The sequence below is a fragment of the Bipolaris zeicola genome, assembly GCF_000523435.1.
Source record: "Bipolaris zeicola 26-R-13 unplaced genomic scaffold scaffold_32, whole genome shotgun sequence".
NCBI lineage: Eukaryota > Fungi > Ascomycota > Dothideomycetes > Pleosporales > Pleosporaceae > Bipolaris > Bipolaris zeicola.
The window spans coordinates 24,848-42,948 of NW_006912081.1; the positions used below are offsets into that span (position 1 = coordinate 24,848).

The 18,101-nt window shown below is 51.7% G+C and overlaps 7 protein-coding genes across 7 annotated transcripts; 5 read left to right on the forward strand and 2 right to left on the reverse strand.

Moving 5' to 3' along the window:
• Positions 1-289: 289 nt before the first annotated feature.
• COCCADRAFT_2977 (uncharacterized protein) lies at positions 290-2,919 on the forward strand (the record flags this gene model as incomplete). The annotated part of the gene is made up of 4 exons (XM_007711625.1): positions 290-453; positions 502-975; positions 1,027-1,129; positions 1,177-2,919. The coding sequence occupies 4 exons, from the start codon at positions 290-292 to the stop codon at positions 2,917-2,919; spliced, it is 2,484 nt and encodes an 827-aa protein (XP_007709815.1).
• A 515-nt stretch (positions 2,920-3,434) lies between these two features.
• Positions 3,435-4,757, forward strand: COCCADRAFT_24248 (uncharacterized protein; the record flags this gene model as incomplete). The annotated part of the gene is made up of 1 exon (XM_007711636.1): positions 3,435-4,757. The coding sequence occupies one exon, from the start codon at positions 3,435-3,437 to the stop codon at positions 4,755-4,757; it is 1,323 nt and encodes a 440-aa protein (XP_007709826.1).
• An 890-nt stretch (positions 4,758-5,647) lies between these two features.
• Positions 5,648-7,081, forward strand: COCCADRAFT_89759 (uncharacterized protein; the record flags this gene model as incomplete). The annotated part of the gene is made up of 3 exons (XM_007711669.1): positions 5,648-6,417; positions 6,465-6,867; positions 6,926-7,081. 3 exons carry the CDS (start codon positions 5,648-5,650, stop codon positions 7,079-7,081), a joined length of 1,329 nt encoding a protein of 442 aa, XP_007709859.1.
• Positions 7,082-10,529: 3,448 nt separating this feature from the next.
• On the forward strand, positions 10,530-12,511 carry COCCADRAFT_89845 (uncharacterized protein; the record flags this gene model as incomplete). The annotated part of the gene is made up of 2 exons (XM_007711670.1): positions 10,530-11,510; positions 11,561-12,511. The coding sequence occupies 2 exons, from the start codon at positions 10,530-10,532 to the stop codon at positions 12,509-12,511; spliced, it is 1,932 nt and encodes a 643-aa protein (XP_007709860.1).
• Positions 12,512-14,247: 1,736 nt separating this feature from the next.
• COCCADRAFT_34683 (uncharacterized protein) lies at positions 14,248-16,219 on the forward strand (the record flags this gene model as incomplete). Its single annotated transcript, XM_007711648.1, has 2 exons — positions 14,248-14,444; positions 14,506-16,219. The coding sequence occupies 2 exons, from the start codon at positions 14,248-14,250 to the stop codon at positions 16,217-16,219; spliced, it is 1,911 nt and encodes a 636-aa protein (XP_007709838.1).
• A 9-nt stretch (positions 16,220-16,228) lies between these two features.
• Positions 16,229-16,402, reverse strand: COCCADRAFT_89825 (uncharacterized protein; the record flags this gene model as incomplete). The annotated part of the gene is made up of 1 exon (XM_007711671.1): positions 16,229-16,402. A coding segment is annotated over one exon (174 nt), but the record flags the coding sequence as incomplete, so codon positions are not given.
• Positions 16,403-16,573: 171 nt separating this feature from the next.
• COCCADRAFT_89743 (uncharacterized protein) lies at positions 16,574-17,768 on the reverse strand (the record flags this gene model as incomplete). The annotated part of the gene is made up of 2 exons (XM_007711672.1): positions 16,574-17,482; positions 17,547-17,768. 2 exons carry the CDS (start codon positions 17,766-17,768, stop codon positions 16,574-16,576), a joined length of 1,131 nt encoding a protein of 376 aa, XP_007709862.1.
• Positions 17,769-18,101: the final 333 nt, after the last annotated feature.

Below are 18,101 nucleotides of genomic sequence, written 5' to 3' on the forward strand. Positions count from 1 at the left end.
CGCTTAGCATACTCGAAGTTATTCACTTGTTTTGTATTGATGCGGCCGGTTGCTATAGGGGAGATTGACGTTTGCGATAGACGAATTCCGTCGAAAACACGTGTTGTGGAAAGTGTGTAGCAACAGCGTTGCGACTTTGCTTTGGCCCAAGTACGTGCGTAGTTTTTTTTCAATCGGTACAATGTGCTGGAGAAACATACTCTAACAACATCCAGATCTATCGGAAAGACGTCTATGCACAGGTGCATTTCTCTCTTCATCAACCCACCAAAATCCCGTCGCATTTACCATGTTGAGACCAGAGGTCGAAGACAAATACCTCGTCGGAACCACACCTCCCATATCCTTTCTCCCGTATCTTGTATTCGCCTCGTTTCTTGTCAGCCTAATTGGGACCTTTACCACCGTAGAGCTACTGCACCGACGAGCCTCTGGAACAGGATGGCGTCCCTGGTACGTATTCAAAAGCAACATCACATCACAGCGTCTTACATGTTACAGGGCGGATATTGCTATTTGTTCAGTAACATTCGGGTTGGTCGCAGTCTGGTGCATGCATTTTGTCGGGAACCGTGCAATCATCCTTGGTGACGGCGAGTTAGAGATTCAGCTATACTACGATGAGACATATGTGGTGCTGTCAGCTATACTACCCATTATACCCATCTTCATGGGTCTCTCTGTCGCGATCAGATTTCACGAGCTGGGTCGGCGAGCTATTGTTCGATACGGATCGCTTGCTGTATGCGGGCTGTGTACAGGTGGTGCCACTACCATGGTGCATTTTCTGGGAAACATCGGCGTCGAGAATTGCAGAATGTCGGCGAACTGGGCGAATATGGTTGGTTCTGCAGCTGTTGCTGTGGTCATATGTTCGGTTGGGTTTGGCCTCTTTTTCTACTGGGGAAAACTATGGATGAACAATATCTGGAGGCGCATATGTGTGTCCTTTACTCTGGCTGTGGGCATTTGCGGGTGAGTGATACCGCACACATATGGTATGATAAACTTTCTAACATGGTCTAGGATGCACTGGACTGCAGCAACAGGCACTTGGTATCAGATCGAGGCTTACCATGATGGCGAGGAAGCAGACCAGAACGTAAATCTGATTGTCGCTTATTGCCTTGTAAGTCACAGGCTGCAAATGTCAACTCTGCTGCTAACATGGATCAGTTAACAATCTCATGCATTGCATGTGTCATACTAGGCTTCATCAAACAACGCCAACGGAAAGAGGAAAAGAGCAGGGCGCAGCAAGCCGTGCTAGCTCTTGCCACCTTTGATCCTTCAGGGAAATTGCTGGTCAATAAGACTGGGTTGATGCCGTGCCAGACCATCATCCAGCATTTCAATCAAGGAGCCTTCGACGATGAACTCGACACGTCCCATCCGGTTTTCCAATGGATCTTTAGGGTCACACGAAACTGGAATGGTATCTCCGATCTCATTCCGTCAATGCGTGAACACCTGCAACTGGCTGGATACCTCGAAGCGACTTCTCCCGGAAACAAAAGACGCAACTCATTACACGAGAGCGACGATGCAACCTCGTCGGCCACGTTCCGTAAATTGTTTTGCGTCACAGCTGATGAGATGGCTACAGCTCTTGAAATGGGTCTCGAGAAGCTGGGATGTCTATATGAGGATGTTTTGACTACTGGCACGATGACCACCAATCGCGGGACGTGGACAGGTACACATACAACCAAGACTACACCAGATGTGAACGTGACAATTAACGACCTCGAGTCGGGGAGATTCGAGCCAGTCGTATTCGGAAAGGGACAGATGCTCATACTCTCGAGGAAAGTCGACGCATCAGAAGCACACCGATTACAACAACTAGGCTACAGCTTCGCCGAAATCGAGCAGGTCAGCCATAACATAGCACGCAGCCTGCAGATCCCCTGTGGCGACCTCGAGGATCTTATCATACGCCTACATGCTTTTAGTGACAGACAGTACTCTGTTCCGAAGAGCGGCACCTACCTTGCTTCTTTCTTGGTACAACCAAGACCTGGCATGAAAAGCATGGATGTCGTGGTACCGCGGGCGAATTCAGGCCGGCTCCCAATGGTCAAACTTGATGACGATCAGCTCGACAGTCATCAATTGGAAATCCTCTCAACATTCGACGGGCTCACTTTGGACCGGTGCCTGGCGCGGATCAAAGCCTCCTCGGAACCAGATACTAAAGTCTCCGCTTTCATGCACAAATTTGGCAGTCAGATCGAATCCCTTCTCCGGGAATGCCCTGAAGAGGCTCTGCATTTTTCCACGTTCTCGGCACAACAACTCGACATGGTGAATGGACAAACGGATTTTAGCCAGGCAAAGGTGTTTGCTTTCTGTGGTATCAAGGAAATTTACGTCCAATCGCTGCAGAGCTTCACTCTTAAGGCAATACCGTTTTCGTTTTTCAAGACATATCTCAGGTCGCAGACAGGATGTGCAGACCACGCTGTGCTTGTGCAAAGAAACCACGACGAGTTCGGCTATCTCCAGCGGGCGCAATCAGATGCCGAAACTTCGTCTTCAAGCCTCAGTTCCAAGTGGCCGTGGAGCCTTCGCAAAGAGAAATCACTATCTAGCGAGAGGAGCTGGAACGAAGAAACGGACTCTGTAGATAACCTTGTCAACCACAGACTACATACTAGGACTCTCACAGCGGCTTCGGGCCACAGTATGTGGGGCAGAATGGTTACGAATTCCCTTGAGGAAATCAAGTCGCCTAGAAGCAAATCCAGTTTCAAAGTGGAGATGCATAGTATGAAAAGAGCGAAGAATAATATGGTGGATCAGGAGAGCCAAACGCTGGCTGATCTGTTGATGACGATTACGACAGCATCCCGTGGCTCACTTATGAGCCGGCCACCAACCAGTGTGGAGCCTGGAGCTAATCACTCCTTTGCGTAGATTTCGTTTATGTTGTGAGCTTTCTCTTTGATATAGATTCACGATGTTTCTTCTTCTGTAGATATTTGATATATCCATTATATACATAGCGACAAAGGGCAGGATCCACTAACTTGGGGAACGGCGTGCTCTATGAGAAGAGGCTTGATAGATCGAAGTGGCTCGAGAATAGATAATATGATTGTTCACGGATTCAATGTGACCAGACAAATGAACTTCAGAGAGATCCTATGATCACATGATTTGGCGAGGGATGCAAGCGAATGCGGATGTCCGATAACGCAACGGAGATGATGGTGGGATGCTTGGCGTACCTATGACGCTCATCCGAACTTTCTGTGCCCCCACTCTCGAAGCATCGAAAACATTGACTCGGTCGCATAGCTCAGCGAGAACAGCAGAAACAGGCTTACCAGAGTTCTGCCTGTACCGAGCTTCTTTCTAGTCCCTCCAAGCTCACAATTGCTTGTCTCTGACGACTATCAAAAGCTGCGGCTCGCGCGCAAGCCCCCACCATGTCTCTGCCAGCAAATACGCAAACACACCAACTCTCACGACTCGCAACCCTCACACCGCCTTCAAACTCGCGAACATGGCAGTCCGCGCCACATCCGACTCTCCCCATTGTTGCGACGGCCTGCTCAGACCGAAGCGTTCGCGTGTATAGTCTCACGTCTTTTACACTACTCCACTCGATAACCGGAGGTCACAAGCGCAGCGTACGAACAGTATCATGGAAGCCTGGTACACAGGGCCAGAGCGTGTTGGCTACAGGCAGCTTCGACTCGAGCGCCGGCATTTGGCGGCGTGAAGAACAGGGCAGTACATTGGAAAACGACTTCACGAACCGGCGTATGGGCAACACCGAAGACGATGATGGGGACGACGAAGCAGAAGACTATCAATTCAGTTGCATTCTTGACGGTCACGAATCCGAGATTAAGTGTCTCTCGTGGAGCCCTTCTGGGCAGTACCTAGCCACTTGTTCGCGCGATAAGAGCGTGTGGATATGGGAAGAACTGGAAGATGACAACTTTGAGACAGTAGCCGTGTTGCAAGAGCATGATGGAGACGTCAAATGCGTGGCGTGGCATCCAGAAGAGGATCTTTTGGCCAGTGCAAGTTACGATGACACAGTCAGACTTTACAGGGAAGACGCGGACGATTGGGTGCAGGTTTCCATGATAGATGGACACAGTCAGACGGTATGGTGGGCTGAGTTTGAGGGAAGTGGGATGAGTAAGAAGGATTGGAGAGCACAGAGAGAAGGGCTATCTGAAGAGCAGACACAGTATATTGAGGATCTTGAGCGCTCGGGGCCACGGCTGGCGACATGTTCAGATGACCGCACAGTGAGGATATGGAGGCGGAAGGCAAAGGAGAGGGATGATAATTCGAGCAGCAACACGGGTATACCAAGCATCATCCGTTCGGCGGCGATTGACGAAGATTGGTATCAGGATGCCATACTTCCGCAAGTTCACGAACGCGCCATCTACTCAGTCTCATGGAGCCGCAGGACAGGCATGATTGTCAGTGCTGGCAGCGACGGCAAGGTTATCGTGTACAAAGAGCGCTGGAGGCAGGATGCCTCGAATGCCGCCAATGGAGATCAGATGGAGCTTGATCCGGCGCAAGCACAATCACCGACGGAATGGATAGTTGTTGCAGAACTGTTTTCAGCACACGATGTGTTTGAGATCAACCACGTCGCCTGGGCGCGGAGAGCAGACAAGGGTAAGCGGTCTGAAGATGAGGAGGTGGTGCTGAGTACTGGCGATGACGGGGAGGTTCGGGTCTGGACGCTGGACGAACTAGCGGCTAGGGCAGGAACATGAGGCCCAGGCCTATTACCGCAAGCAGTCAAGCCCTGTTGTCTCGTCTCACCACATCGTATGACCTCATGTGCTCTTTTTTTATTCTCTTTACTTAAACTTGCGGACCTCGTAGCGAGTAGTAAATGCAGACTTGCGGTCTACGCGCCGCAAATTAAGGTCACTGGCGGCTCCAGACGGCAGTGGGCTTGAGTTGATGGCTTGGATCGATTACAAGTCGTCATCGCGTGCTTGTCGAGCGTGGCGCGTTGCAGGCTCTGGTGTAGCGGCCGTGTTGTACTTCTAGTAAGGGGACGGGAAGAAGGCCAATCTTACAGAATGCAGGAATCAGAATGGGCAATGCCACACGTGGGCAGGCTTTGGCAATTGCTGGTATGCGGTGCTGTGGCGCAGGGGGCGGCGGGTGAACTTTCGTCATGCCAAGAGGGCGATCGCGATTAGGATCAGGGAAGCGGTGCGAAATTTATGGGAAGATGCGAGGTGTAATCTACGCGTATCTGACGACGCTTATTTGCCCACTGTGTCGCGATTGTGCACACTCTTCTGGCCACTTTGCCTGTCTGTCTTGTTTCTGTGCTCTGCCTACACCTGGTGAGCCCGGCCGCGTCGCCCTCTCGACACCTCTCTCCTTCCTTCACCCGTTAAGCAGCCCCCTTGGTAGCGGTCACTGTAGCTCCAGCTTTCGGAATCCGACCCACGTCTTCCGCGTATCAGGACCGCGCGTTGTCCATCACAAAGCTCCTCGGTCTCCTCCACCCCACACCTGCGGTCGCTTCCATCCCAACGCATTTTCGCCAAGAGCGCGTGTTCTGTAAGAAGAACGACGTTGCGCCCATAGTCGCCCTCCCCCTCTCGTTGCTTGGTTCACCGCCTGCACCCATCTGCCACCGCCTATGCCACCAAAACGAAAGCGAACCACGGCCGTAGACTCCGTCAAGCAAGACGCCATGGACCCCGTCCAACCCTCTTCTCGCGATGCATCCGACGAGGGCACCGTAGATCCTGTGCTCAAGGCCGTCGCGTCCAAGAAGGAGCGCCAGGCCGACACCAATGGCACGGCCAAGCGAGTACGTGTAGCAGACGGCCTCCACAACGGCGAGGACGACGAGGAGCGCGCCAGCAAGAAGAGCCGCCGCACATCATCATCCCCAGACAGCGAGCATGGCGAGGCAGGCGAGGCCGAATCTATGCGCATGCCGCCTCCTCCAAAGGCCGGTCTGGTCGATCCCGTCGGTTACAAGACGAACCCTCCGCCCCAGGGGCGCCCGGTCAGGATATACGCAGATGGTGTTTTTGACCTGTTCCACCTTGGTCACATGCGTGCGCTTCAACAGGCCAAGACTGCCTTTCCGGACGTCCACCTGGTGGTCGGTGTCACGGGTAACAAGGAGACACATAAGCGCAAGGGTCTGACGGTTTTGTCTGCAAGGGAGCGCGCCGAGAGCGTACGCCATTGCAAATGGGTTGACGAAGTCATTGAAGATTGTCCGTGGATCGTTACGGCCGAGTTCCTGTTGAAGCACAACATCGACTATGTTGCTCACGACGATCTGCCATATGGAGCGGACGAGGGCGATGACATCTACGGTCCCATCAAGGAGCGAGGCATGTTCCTCGTCACCCAAAGAACAGAGGGTCTCAGCACAACAGGTATTATTACCAAGTAAGAGTCTCACTTCCACCAGTCAGGAGCCTGCTAATGTATTATAGGATTGTACGAGATTACGACCAGTACATCGACCGCCAACTGAAGCGCGGAACATCACGTAAGGAACTCAACGTATCGTGGCTGAAGAAGAACGAGCTCGATGTCAAGCGTACAATGGCGGAGCTGCGCGACAGCATTAAGGCCAACTGGACCACAACCGGCATAGAACTCAGCAGAGATTTCCGCCAATTCTGGCAAACAAGTCGACCAGGAAGCCCGGCCAGAACTCCTACAAAGGAGCATTCGCAAGCCGAAGCCATGGATGTCTCAGGCTCCGCTCGATCGCCCTCGGCACTCTCACGACTCAGTCATCTGGATATTCCGCGCGCGAACAACCCCTCGAGGGAATCATCAGAGTTCACCGCTGGTTACAACCTCGGTCTGATTGGAGGTGTACGATCATGGGTACGTGTTGATTTCTTTATCTGTGAGAGTTGAATGAGATGCTAACATGAGACTGTAGATGGCGCGTAGTCGTCGCAATTTGAACGACAGCCGGCCCCAAAGCCCTATTGACGACAGTTCAGACGAGCATGAGACCAAGAGCTCACATGAAACCCCACGTGGACGTACCGGCAAGCAAACAAAGAGCGAGCCATCCGTGGAAACTGCTGCTTAGGAAGCGTTTACTTGCTACTTGAAATAGATGATTGCCGCCTGCCTACCTCCCTTTTTTTCATTTCCTCGTTATTACTACTTATCCTAATATGATGCTGTTCCCGCGCGACCAAACACGCTTCGTTTTTGTTGCATAATACTAACAAATGATTGAGTGTCTAGCTGCGTCAAACAGATTGGACTTTTTCCACAGATTGATGGCCAGCTTGTTAGTGCTCTCTTGGCTGTTAGGCAGACAAACGATTCACGTTCAAAGCGTCTGTTCGGCTTAATTTCTTTTTTTTCACTTCGTTTGATGGTTGATCATGTTATTCAAAGACGAAACTGGGAATCGGCATCGTGTTCGGTAATGGACGGATCTTGGGAGATACGAACAGAGAAGCCGGTGTATGTTCGTGCGTACACTATGTTGTCAAGACGCCACTGCTTTATCTTAAAGAACTTCGCCTTGTCATGTAACTGCAGCGCAATGAGCTTGTTGTTCAAGGATATCATCTTAGTACGTGATAGTAATACGATAAAGTTGTAATCCGAACAGAGAGAGTCCATGCCCACAGTCCGCACACGCCAGTCTACCACCATCACACATAACCCTGCTGGAGATCTAAACTCCAAAAGGGCGCACAATGGAGAGACCCCGAACAAGGCGATTCAAACCGAAAACCTTGTTGTGCTTTGTTCGCTCATAGCAATTGTCAAGCGACTCATGAAGGCGAAGGGGAAAGCAACAGCATGGAGGTGAGTTGCCGACCTGATTGCTCTTGCTTGATTGTACTGAACGGGGAGATAGGCAAGGGAAGACATAAGGCATAGTTGAACAAGGCGATCAGAAGTCATATAATTCACGAGATGCTCATAACAGCACTCCAATAGTAAAGCCAATTCCAGCAGGCAAGAACATCCAGACGAGACCACAATCCCACTTACCCATTCCACTCGCTTCATACATTTAGTCGTCATACAAACGAGTCTAGCAGCACCAGAGTACAAAGGCAAAAAAAAAGATGTGCACAGCCCTCTTCACCACGTCCCTGCACTGCGCCTGTCCGCCCACGCCCGTATACCCGTACGTCCGCCTCTGCGCAAAAGCCACGCAGCACACGCCCGCCAGAGCGTGTGCAGTCGGCAGTCGCATGAGTCAGACGGCGTGGGCGCGGGGACGCTGTGCGTGGTGTGTGGACTGCCAAGGTGAAGCGTTGAGGGGGGAGAGGAGGGAGCGCGTGAGGAGGGGGAGGGAAGGCGGTGATAGGGCGGTTGTGACGAGGGGGAGGGGGGGATGATGATGTAGATGGGGTAGATGGGGTAGGGGGGTTGTTGAAAGAGCGAAGTTGGAAATTTGGACGGGAGGGTTGGAGAGGGGGGGAGTGGAAGCATGCATGCGGGTTTTCTTTTGCAGGTTGCGTGTGGGGGGGTTTTGTTGCAGGAAGGAGGGGAGGGAGAGGGGGGTAGAGAGACACGTCATTGCGAGAGAGTGTGTGTGTATGCGGTATGTATGTAAGTGTTTGAGTGGTTTTTTTTCCTTCATGTTGGGTGAGGCAAAAAGGAAAAAGGTACGCAAGTAAATGGGTCCCGATCCAGTGTTGTTGTTGGTTATGGGTTGTTGGTATTATGGGTTTCGATGGTCGGGATTGCCTATTTGGGTTATGCCTGGATCCTCATACACCGGACGACACCAGAGTCCGTGTCCGGAGGTCAAACGTCAGCGAGAAGAGAGAGCGAGAGCAGCGGGACGAAATCTTGATTAATCTGTTTTTTTTTTGGCGAGGCGGGTGCGCTGGGAAGGGGATCATCGGAGTAATTAATAGCATGGAAACATCGTAGCCAGGCACCAGATGAACGGGGCGATTTAGCGGCGTTCGGGGAATGGGCGGCTGAGAGGGCTAGAGTGAGGCTAAAAGAGGGAATGAATGCATCTCGTCCGAGTAAGTAGTAAGTATGATGACGGGGCGACATCCGCGCGACGACGGCGTTAACCGCGTGTCGTCGGAAGTGGACTGTGTGAGATTACTGTGTAGTGTATTGTATCTTTCAATCTTCATCTCTTTCCCTCCGTGTCTTTTGTCCTGTTACATAGACACTGTCTCAGTCTTCTTGGCCGCGCCCCCGTCAGTCCATACGCTGTATCGGCAACGGACCGGGGAGCAAGCAAGTAGGCTTCAGGATGGCTGGCTTTTCCCTGGGTCAGCATGCAAGCCGCGCGACTGCTCGCCCTGGTTTTGGTTGCGAGCAAAAGTGAGGCGGTGGTGATGCGGTCTCCGGTGCGCACGGCCAATTAGCGGGTGCCGCACGCCGTCTGGGCTGGCTGGGCTGCACATCTGCTGCATCTTCCTCCCTCTCGACATCGCCGCCTCCACCGTCGGACGAGCTCTTCGAGACACACGACTGGCGACTAGCGGTGAGCGTGTTGGGATGACATGCCTTGCAGCTTCACCCTCATCCTCGTCGTCCCCGCCCCGGCCTCGACGCGGAACGCCCTAAGCCCGTCGGCGGTTCTATGGCGATCGCCTCGACGGTATTGCTTTGCACATTCGACATATGGTCAGGGCATAACCACACCCGCCGTCTGTGCCCAGTCTTTAAACAAGAACGCAAGGGCACGCACCCGACTCGTATCTCAGCCTCCAGCTTGCGCAACCGAGCCCATCCCTCCCCCCCCCCCCCCCCAGCCGCCAGACCATTGCTGTTTGAAGTACGCAGCGTCATTCAATCTCCGTCGTCACCAATACCGCCGCCATCATCATTTACCACTACAATCACGACCAACATCACACCATCTGGCAGCTCTCTCCCACGCCTGCCTACACACACACATCGTTACCACTATCATCAGTAGTAACACTCCTTCCTCCTGTCTGTCTCTCTGCTTTCTGCTTGTTTTCCACTCTCTCTCTCTATCTCTCTTGCACTTTGCTTTTCCTGCAAAGTGCTTTCCGTCCGAAGCCGTCTCTCTACGCTTCCTCTCTTCCTTGTTGTTCTGTCGCTCTTTGTCATTGCGGATGACCTTCTTGTCCCCCTTCACTATGTCAACGCCTGTCAAGCCCTAAACTTGTATACCAACAGTCTCCATTGACCTAGTATCTCAAGCGGGCACATGCCAACAAGGTACGACTTTCATCCGAGCACCGTCCCGCCCTTCGCGGCGTCTTCGTGCTTGTCTGACTCGGAATGTCATCTCGCTCGTTCCAGCAGGCCCCTGTTGTGCCTTGGTCAAACAACCCGCGAACACGTTTCCATTCTGTGTCTTACAAACCGCGCTGTCTTGGATAGTTTGGTGGGCTAACGACTGGCAGTCAGCGCTTGCAGCAACCTTGTGCGCTTCTCTTGAGCGTTCGCTTCCCACCAGGACTTATCACCACTGCTTTGCCCACTCACGCGCTCGTCACCACACCGCCGACCAGCGTCACCGTACTCCCAGCACACGTCATCACATGAGAACTCGACCGTCATCAATGCAGAAGAACTTTGGTGGCGTACGCCGGCGCAAGGAAATGAGCTCCCACACGCCAAAGACGAATCCCAGCGCCAACCCGTCCTTTGCGTCAGAGCAGCACTATGCGTCACGGTCTGGCGCAATGGACGTAGATGGCATCGAGGTATCACCATCGCCATGGCACGGCTCCATCTCTGGCCCAGAAGGACAGACTGTCGAAGAGAGACAGATCACGGACCAGGGTGCAAGGCAGGCTAGGGATCATGTTGCCTCAAAAGAGATGGTCACTCCATCGCCATCACGACGTTGCTATTTGATCGTACACGAAGAGCTTGCAGAAATGCTCAAAGTTATGCTAAGCGAGCAGCCCGAGACGCAACCATCTGTTGAAGAGTTAGCCCAGGACTTTCTGTACGCAACACTCACGCCACCCGTCACAACGCAATCGTTGAGCGAGCTAGACATGCAAAGTATCATTACCAACATCAAATTACGGCATGACGTCAACTTTGACCGAGATCTGAGCTTCCGACCTAACTTGGATGGTGCAAAAGGACAAAGGAAGGAACGAACCGCTGACAAGTACTGGACAGCGTTGATCGCTGAGCTGGAACTGTACAAGCGCTTGTTCCAAGGAACCCCACCGATACCCCAAGCCAAGTTGGAACGATTTGCTCGTGGCGCGCAACGGCGAATTCCAGTCTTGTTCCAGACGATTCGAGATGTCATCAAGAGCCTCGTTCCCGACAGTGATCATTCAAGAGTAGATGAGCACCTCGATGTTCCTCTGCTGATGCAAGAGATTGAGCGTGGAGTGTGTGACTTTGTAAGGCTAGCGGAATGGATTGCCCGCCTCCTCAAGGAGCATTGTGCCCCGATGCGTGATGTGTGGGTTGACGAGATGGTGGCCCTCACAAGACAGGGCGCAGTTACACAAGATTCAAAGCAGATCATCATTGGCCTGAAGACGCTCTTTGCTATCCTCGAGGCGATGAAGCTTGTGAGTTTGATAGTTCAAAATTATACCAGTAAAGACTAACCGAGATCCAGGATGTCGCCAACCACCAGATTCGAAACCTGAGGACGCTGCTTATCGAGGATACAGTCAACTTTGAAAAGCACTACCATCTGGAAAGACTTGTGAGCGGCAGAGCCAGGATCAACGTCGATGCTGCAAAAAGCTGGTTCACCGCCGCTGTTGAGGAGTTTGTATCGCAATGTTCACCACGACCAAGGGCTGGACCCTGCCTCGAGCTTGAAGTCTTTACCCGCGCTGTTACGGCCAAGTCGCTTGGCCGAGACAGACGGGGAAATCTTCCTGAAACCTTTTTCCTCGACAACGACCGATTACGTGTATTCAGAGCTGAGGTTGATGATCTGGTCATGTTCGAAGTCTGCATGGAAATGTGCGTTGCAGTGGCGAAGCAATTCGGATACCAGGGACCTATCACTCTCACTCTCGGCCAACAACTTCGCACTGCCCTCACTGCCATCATGGGCGAAGCTGCTGGGTACGGTGCTCATCAGTGGATGATGAACTCGGAAGCTCTTTCGTTGGAGATTTTGCGACACGCGTCCCGTCTTGCTGGACAACCAGATACACATGGTTTTGACCGCATGGTTGATGCCAACATGAGCTTGCGTATGCTGTTCGTTCGCCGAACCGCTCACCATGCTGCACGTCTCGAGGCTTTGCTCCTACCACAGATTCTCGCCAACGTCGACCGCCACAGGGCCTCATCGCCAGTGGATCTTTTCACCAATCTTGTTCCCATTTCAGCATCTTTGCCTCCTCTACCAAATACGTCACGGTCCGGCGTTTCTGATGCATTTTCGCTCGCTCACCTACAACCAGAGACTGGCAAGTTGACAGACCTCGTTAACCGCATCACACACATTATCCTACTTCACTGGAGAATATGGGCTCCTATCGCATACGTTCCAGAAGATGTACCACACCAGTCACCCGCAGAGGAGAATGCCACATCATCCCCTGCTTGATGAATGCAATCCCAACAGTCATGACTGAAAACTGATTCAGGAGCGTCTGTTCCCAATTAACACACAGGTCCGGAGGTCTCCGAAGCCAGGCCAAGTTATGCTTCGCTTCTACCTTCCAATCAACACATTTAACGTTTCCCATGTCGACATTTGTTTTCTCGTTGTCCTTCTCATTTTTCGGAGTTTTTTACAGGGGAAACAAATCTGGATGAACAAATTACGGAAAGGCTTTATATACCCGGCGCAAAATTGAAATATGGGTCTATGTCAGCTTTGTATATCTTTTATTTGTTCGTTTTATTTGTTTACGATACCACCTTTTTTGGCAACTTTTTTTTTCTCTTTCATTTTCTGTGTTGTTATTCGCCGGCACAGCGGCCAGGGTAACAATGGTATACGTTTCTTGTAATGCAAATTTGGGGGAGTGGACAGTGGAGACGGGCAAAGAAGGGGAGCGGGGTGCCTTTTTGTATTTTTACACTCGATTTGATATGTAGTTTGGATTTTCTTCTCTTTTTTTGCTTAGCGATGGTGTTGAGTTTGATTCAAAGCGTGTTGATTGGTTGTTTGGTTCGTTTGTCTCTTCTATTTTCTTTGTATAAATGGAAATACATTTCGGAGAGTTTTTTTCGTGCTTATGAAATTGGTTGGGTACACGTCTTTTTTTTCATTCTCTTCTTAGAAATCTCATCTCTTGGTGTAACCGTGTTTGCAATATGCATCTTTGCGAAGTGTTTGTTCTTAAAGTATTTACACATGTTTTTTTTCTTTGTTGTCTAGTCAAAGGAGGACATGTGTAAGAGTGGAGATGGAGGGGGGGATGTTAATTAAGAATAGGATAAGTATGTGGACAGGCTTGAGTGGTGTAAGGCTTGGCCAGCACAAGCCACAGCTCCGCCACAACTGCTGCCTAGTGTACTACACCACCACAACCACGTCATTGGCCCCCTTTAGTGGCTGCCTGGTAAGGCTGGCCTAGTAATTTCCTTAGCTACATACATTCCTTCATGGCATACATGCATACGGCAGCGTGACCGGGCCGAGACTCGTTAAACGGCGTCACCGGTGACCATGGAATCATCTGCTTAGCTGCATTCTTTTTTTGCGCCGCATCGACACATGTCAGTGCCAGCTGAGTAGCCCTTCAATCGACGTTGCAAATCACCAACGATTCATGTCGCAACGCCCTTTTTGCACCTGATAACTCGGCCGCAGCAACTTGCTCTAGCGCCTCGTCAGATGTGAGTCAGGCCGCTTTCTCATGTCCGACGGTAATGTTCAAGGCAACGCCTTGTTCCTATCAGCGGAAAAATGAGTAGCATCGGACATAGGCGACCGTGCATGTCGCACAGCCACTTGTTTACTAGCTTAGGCTGCAACCCGCCCTTTTTTTGAGTCTTTACCTAGTTTTATTGCGGGGTAAGTAAGACTAAAGGACTTTTGGGGTGTGAAATGCACGTTACGCACGTTATGCACGTTATGTCATAAGAGGAAATTGGCTTGGAGGAGGTGGCGGCGGCGGCCAGTATTAATATTCTGACCTCCCCTTTGCTCACATGTCCCCATTCTGAAACCTGTGTCTTTTCAAACTACTTCACTACTTTCTTTGAGGACCCACTAGTGAAGCAGGCCTTTTTCTTTAAAGGTGAGATACAGGCTTTGAAGGGGTTTACTGACTGCGGTGGCGATACTTCATCTTCCCTACTACGAGCGGATAACCCACCTTAGCCGTCGTCATGGAGAGCCTCAAGGGAGTGCTGCCACAGGGATTTGCGGAGGGGGCGATTGGCATTCCTGGCATTGGCGCTTTTGCTCAGATTCTAATGGGCAAGCTTGGAGTCGATGTTGGGAATCTAATGTCTTTCTACCTGCTCCTATTTGGTGTTTATCAAGGAGCACTGTATCTCTACAACCAAGTCTACTATTATCTACTGTAAGTTGTATAGCCCCGATGCTCTTCAAGACTTCATATCTAAACACGCATCATCATCTAGGAATTACGGAACTTCAGCTATTCGAATCGATGATGATGACGATCTGTACGCCCAGTTCATCACCTGGATATCGGAACAGCGCATGACGGAGCTAAGCCGAGATCTCAAGGCCTCCTCCAGGAAGCCTCGGGCCCGTTCTGATGACTCTGACGAAGAGTCGGATGACGAGCCGGATAACGAGGATGTCCTTGATGAGTCGGGCATTTTCCAGTACGACAAATGGGCTGGTAATAACCCCATCTACTACGAGCCTAATCTTGGTAACGACAAGTTCAAGTACAACGGCTCCTACTTTCAGTTCACCAAGGACGTGCAGGAGGACAAGTTTGCGCAGCGCAATAAGTACTGTCTCATTATCCGCTGCATGGGCCGAAGCACACAGCCTATCAAGGAGCTCATTGAACATGTTAAGACCTGGTCTAGCAAGAAGCCTAACACCATGACGGAAATTTATCGTGCCGAGTCGCGACATGGAGGGTACTGGCAGATTCAGTCGACTCGTCCTTCGCGCCCTATCAGCACAGTCACGCTGGATGAAGTGCAAAAAGACAAGATTGTTGCGGATATCAATGAGTATCTTCATCCTGCTACTGCGCGGTGGTATGCAGCAAGGGGTATTCCGCATCGTCGAGGGTACTTGTTCCACGGACCGCCAGGAACAGGAAAGACTTCTTTGAGCTTCGCAGCGGCTGGTATCTTCGGACTGAGCATCTACTGCGCGTCTCTGAGCGAACCCGATCTCGGCGAGTCTCAGCTCGCGTCACTCTTCAGTCTACTTCCCAACCGATGCATTGTGCTCTTGGAAGACATTGACTCTGCAGGTATCCGACGCGAAGGATCTGGAAAGACCATCTCGAGTTTCGATTCCGGATCCGACTCGGAGGACGAGACTGAAAAGGTGTCTCAGCCACTAAAAGAGAAGGACAACGAGGAGGTAGTCAAGACCGATGAGAAAAAAGAGGACACCACTGAGACCGAAAAGAAGGTTTCTCTCCGTAGACGAATCACGCGCTCTCTCCGCACCCAGAAACCCATCACCAAGACCGACAGCGAGACCACAACTCTAGTCTCTAAAGACGACGCCTCCGAAGCAAACACCACCGTCGACACCACCTCTGAAACCAAATCCGCCCACAAAGTCCACGTGACCGAGGACCAACCCACCAAGAGCAAAATCTCCCTCGCCGGCCTCCTCAACATCATCGACGGCGCAGCCTCAAATGAAGGCCGCGTCCTAATCATGACCACAAACTGCCCCGAGAAACTCGATCCCGCACTCATCCGCCCAGGACGCGTAGACGTTCAAATCAAATTCACCCTCGCCACGCACGCCCAGATGCAGGATATCTTCCGTCGTATGTATAGTAACGACACGGATACCGCCCCTGCATCCACCTCCCCCTCCACCTCTAAACCAACACCCAGCGCAAAACCCCGTACTGCAAAAGATAGCAGCAACGAGAAAGATAAGGGCAAGCCTGCTACTCCCTTCCTTCCTCCCCGCTTCGCTACTTTACCTCCAGCCGAGCTCGATGATCTAGCGCAGAAATTCGCAGATAGTCTACCCGAGAATTCGTTCTCGCCGGCGGAAATCCAGGGATACCTGCTTATGCGGAAGACGGATCCGAAGGGTGCGGTTGAGGAGGTTGCGGCGTGGAGGGATGGCGTGTTGGAGGCGAGGAAAAAGGGGAGGAAGGTTATTGAGTTGAAGTAATTAATCTTCTTAATCTCCTTTTCTGAGTGTTTGTGTGGAAAAAAGCATAGCGTGGAGTTTTAGCATTGGTTTTCTTTTCTTGCATGGTAATATTCGGGGAAGATGGACAAGTGGATTTTTTTGGTCATAGACCTTTGTCTGGGAGATGAACAACGGAATCGGAGATAGTGAGATAGAAGACCAAGGATATATAATTCGAAAAATCGATACAGCTCGAGTGGTTGTGAAAAATTTCAATTCGTTGCAAATGGCTCAGAAACAGATTAATCAAACGCCTTTTTACGCCTTCCCATCGCCTTTTACGCAATGTAAATCATGCAAAGTAAAACCATCGTCATTCTCCTCCTTTTTTTTTTAATTGTCTAGCCAGTCGAGGAATTCGGGGGTAAAGTAGCTGACTACTATCGAAGCACCAGCTCGCAGGATACCCTGAGTCGCCTCCTCGGCCATCTGTCTCAATTCAAAGACACCGGCGGCTGCCGCTGCATGGATCATGGCGTACTCGCCAGAAACCTGGTATGCTGCGATTGGCATATCCTTGCCAATTTCTTTTGCGTCACTGATAATGTCTAGGTACTGGCTGGCAGGCTTGACCATGATAATATCTGCGCCCTCGCCGATATCTCGTACAATGGCTCGTCGCGCTAGACCACGGCCACCAGGAGGCAGTTGGTAGCATCTTCGGTCGCCGAATGAGGGGACTGAGCCGGCAGCGTCGCGGAAGGGGCCGTACAAGCAGCCCGAAAACTTGGCGGCGTACGACATGAGCGAGACTTGGTGTGCTATTCCAGCCTCGATGAGTCTCAACTTGATTGCGCGTATGCGACCGTCGTTCATGTCTGAAGGCGCAACGCAGTGCGCACCGGCCTGCGCGTATGAGAGAGCGACATCGGCGATGCGTTCCACGGACAAGGCGTTGTTTAGACTGCCGTCATCACGCAGGATACCGCAGTGACCGTGTGAGGTGTATTCGCACAGGCAGACATCGGCAACAATAAACAAATCGGGGAATGCTCGTCGAAGCAGGCGGATGGCCTTGATTACAGGGCCCTTGGGGTCATCCGCATTGGTGCCGAGGGCGTCCTTTGCAGCGGGCGCGAGCGGCACGCCAAACAGAATGACCGACTTGAGGCCCTTTGCGACAAGAGGCGTAAGGTATGGCACGACCTTGTTCAGGCCTCGGCGGTGGATGTTGGGAAGCGAGGGGATGAGCGTCTCTTCGTCAGGCTGATCGGAAATAAAGAGGGGAAAGATGAGCATCGACTGCGCTGTGCGTTAATTCCTGCAATGCTTTTTCAAAGGGGAAAAAAAGTCGCTACCAGCATACCTTGGTCAGCTGGCGCTCTGACTGCCATGCTCGCGACAGAGGGTGACTATATCCTCCATGCAACTGGCTCTTGATGTCGCCAGATATGCTTACGCTCGTGGCAGCAGTGCTAGCGTAGGATCGTGTTGAGCGTGCTTCTGACACCTGCGAGCGCAGATCCGGTCGGTCGGGTCGCTCCGAGTTACGGTATGCAATGTCTGAGACGAGCGAAGAAAAAGACATGATTGCGGCGAGGAATAGGGTGTCGAGGGAAGTGTTCCGAGGTGGTGAGGGGCTCTTGCTGCGGTTGTACTTTGGGCGGTCTAGAAAGGTGGCGGATATACGATTACGGACTTCCGAGGTGTGGGACGTTCACAACAAGAAACGATTGTAGTAGACGAACAATGGCGATATGCTAATGTCCGCAAAAGAGAAAAAGAGAGCGGTAGAGCACGGTCAGAGCGGAAGTAAACTGCAGGGTCCCGAAGTTTCTGGGCACAATTTACAAAGGGCGTGGCGATACTATATGGGCATTGATTGCGAAGGACGCAAAACTATGCCCGATGACGAATGGGA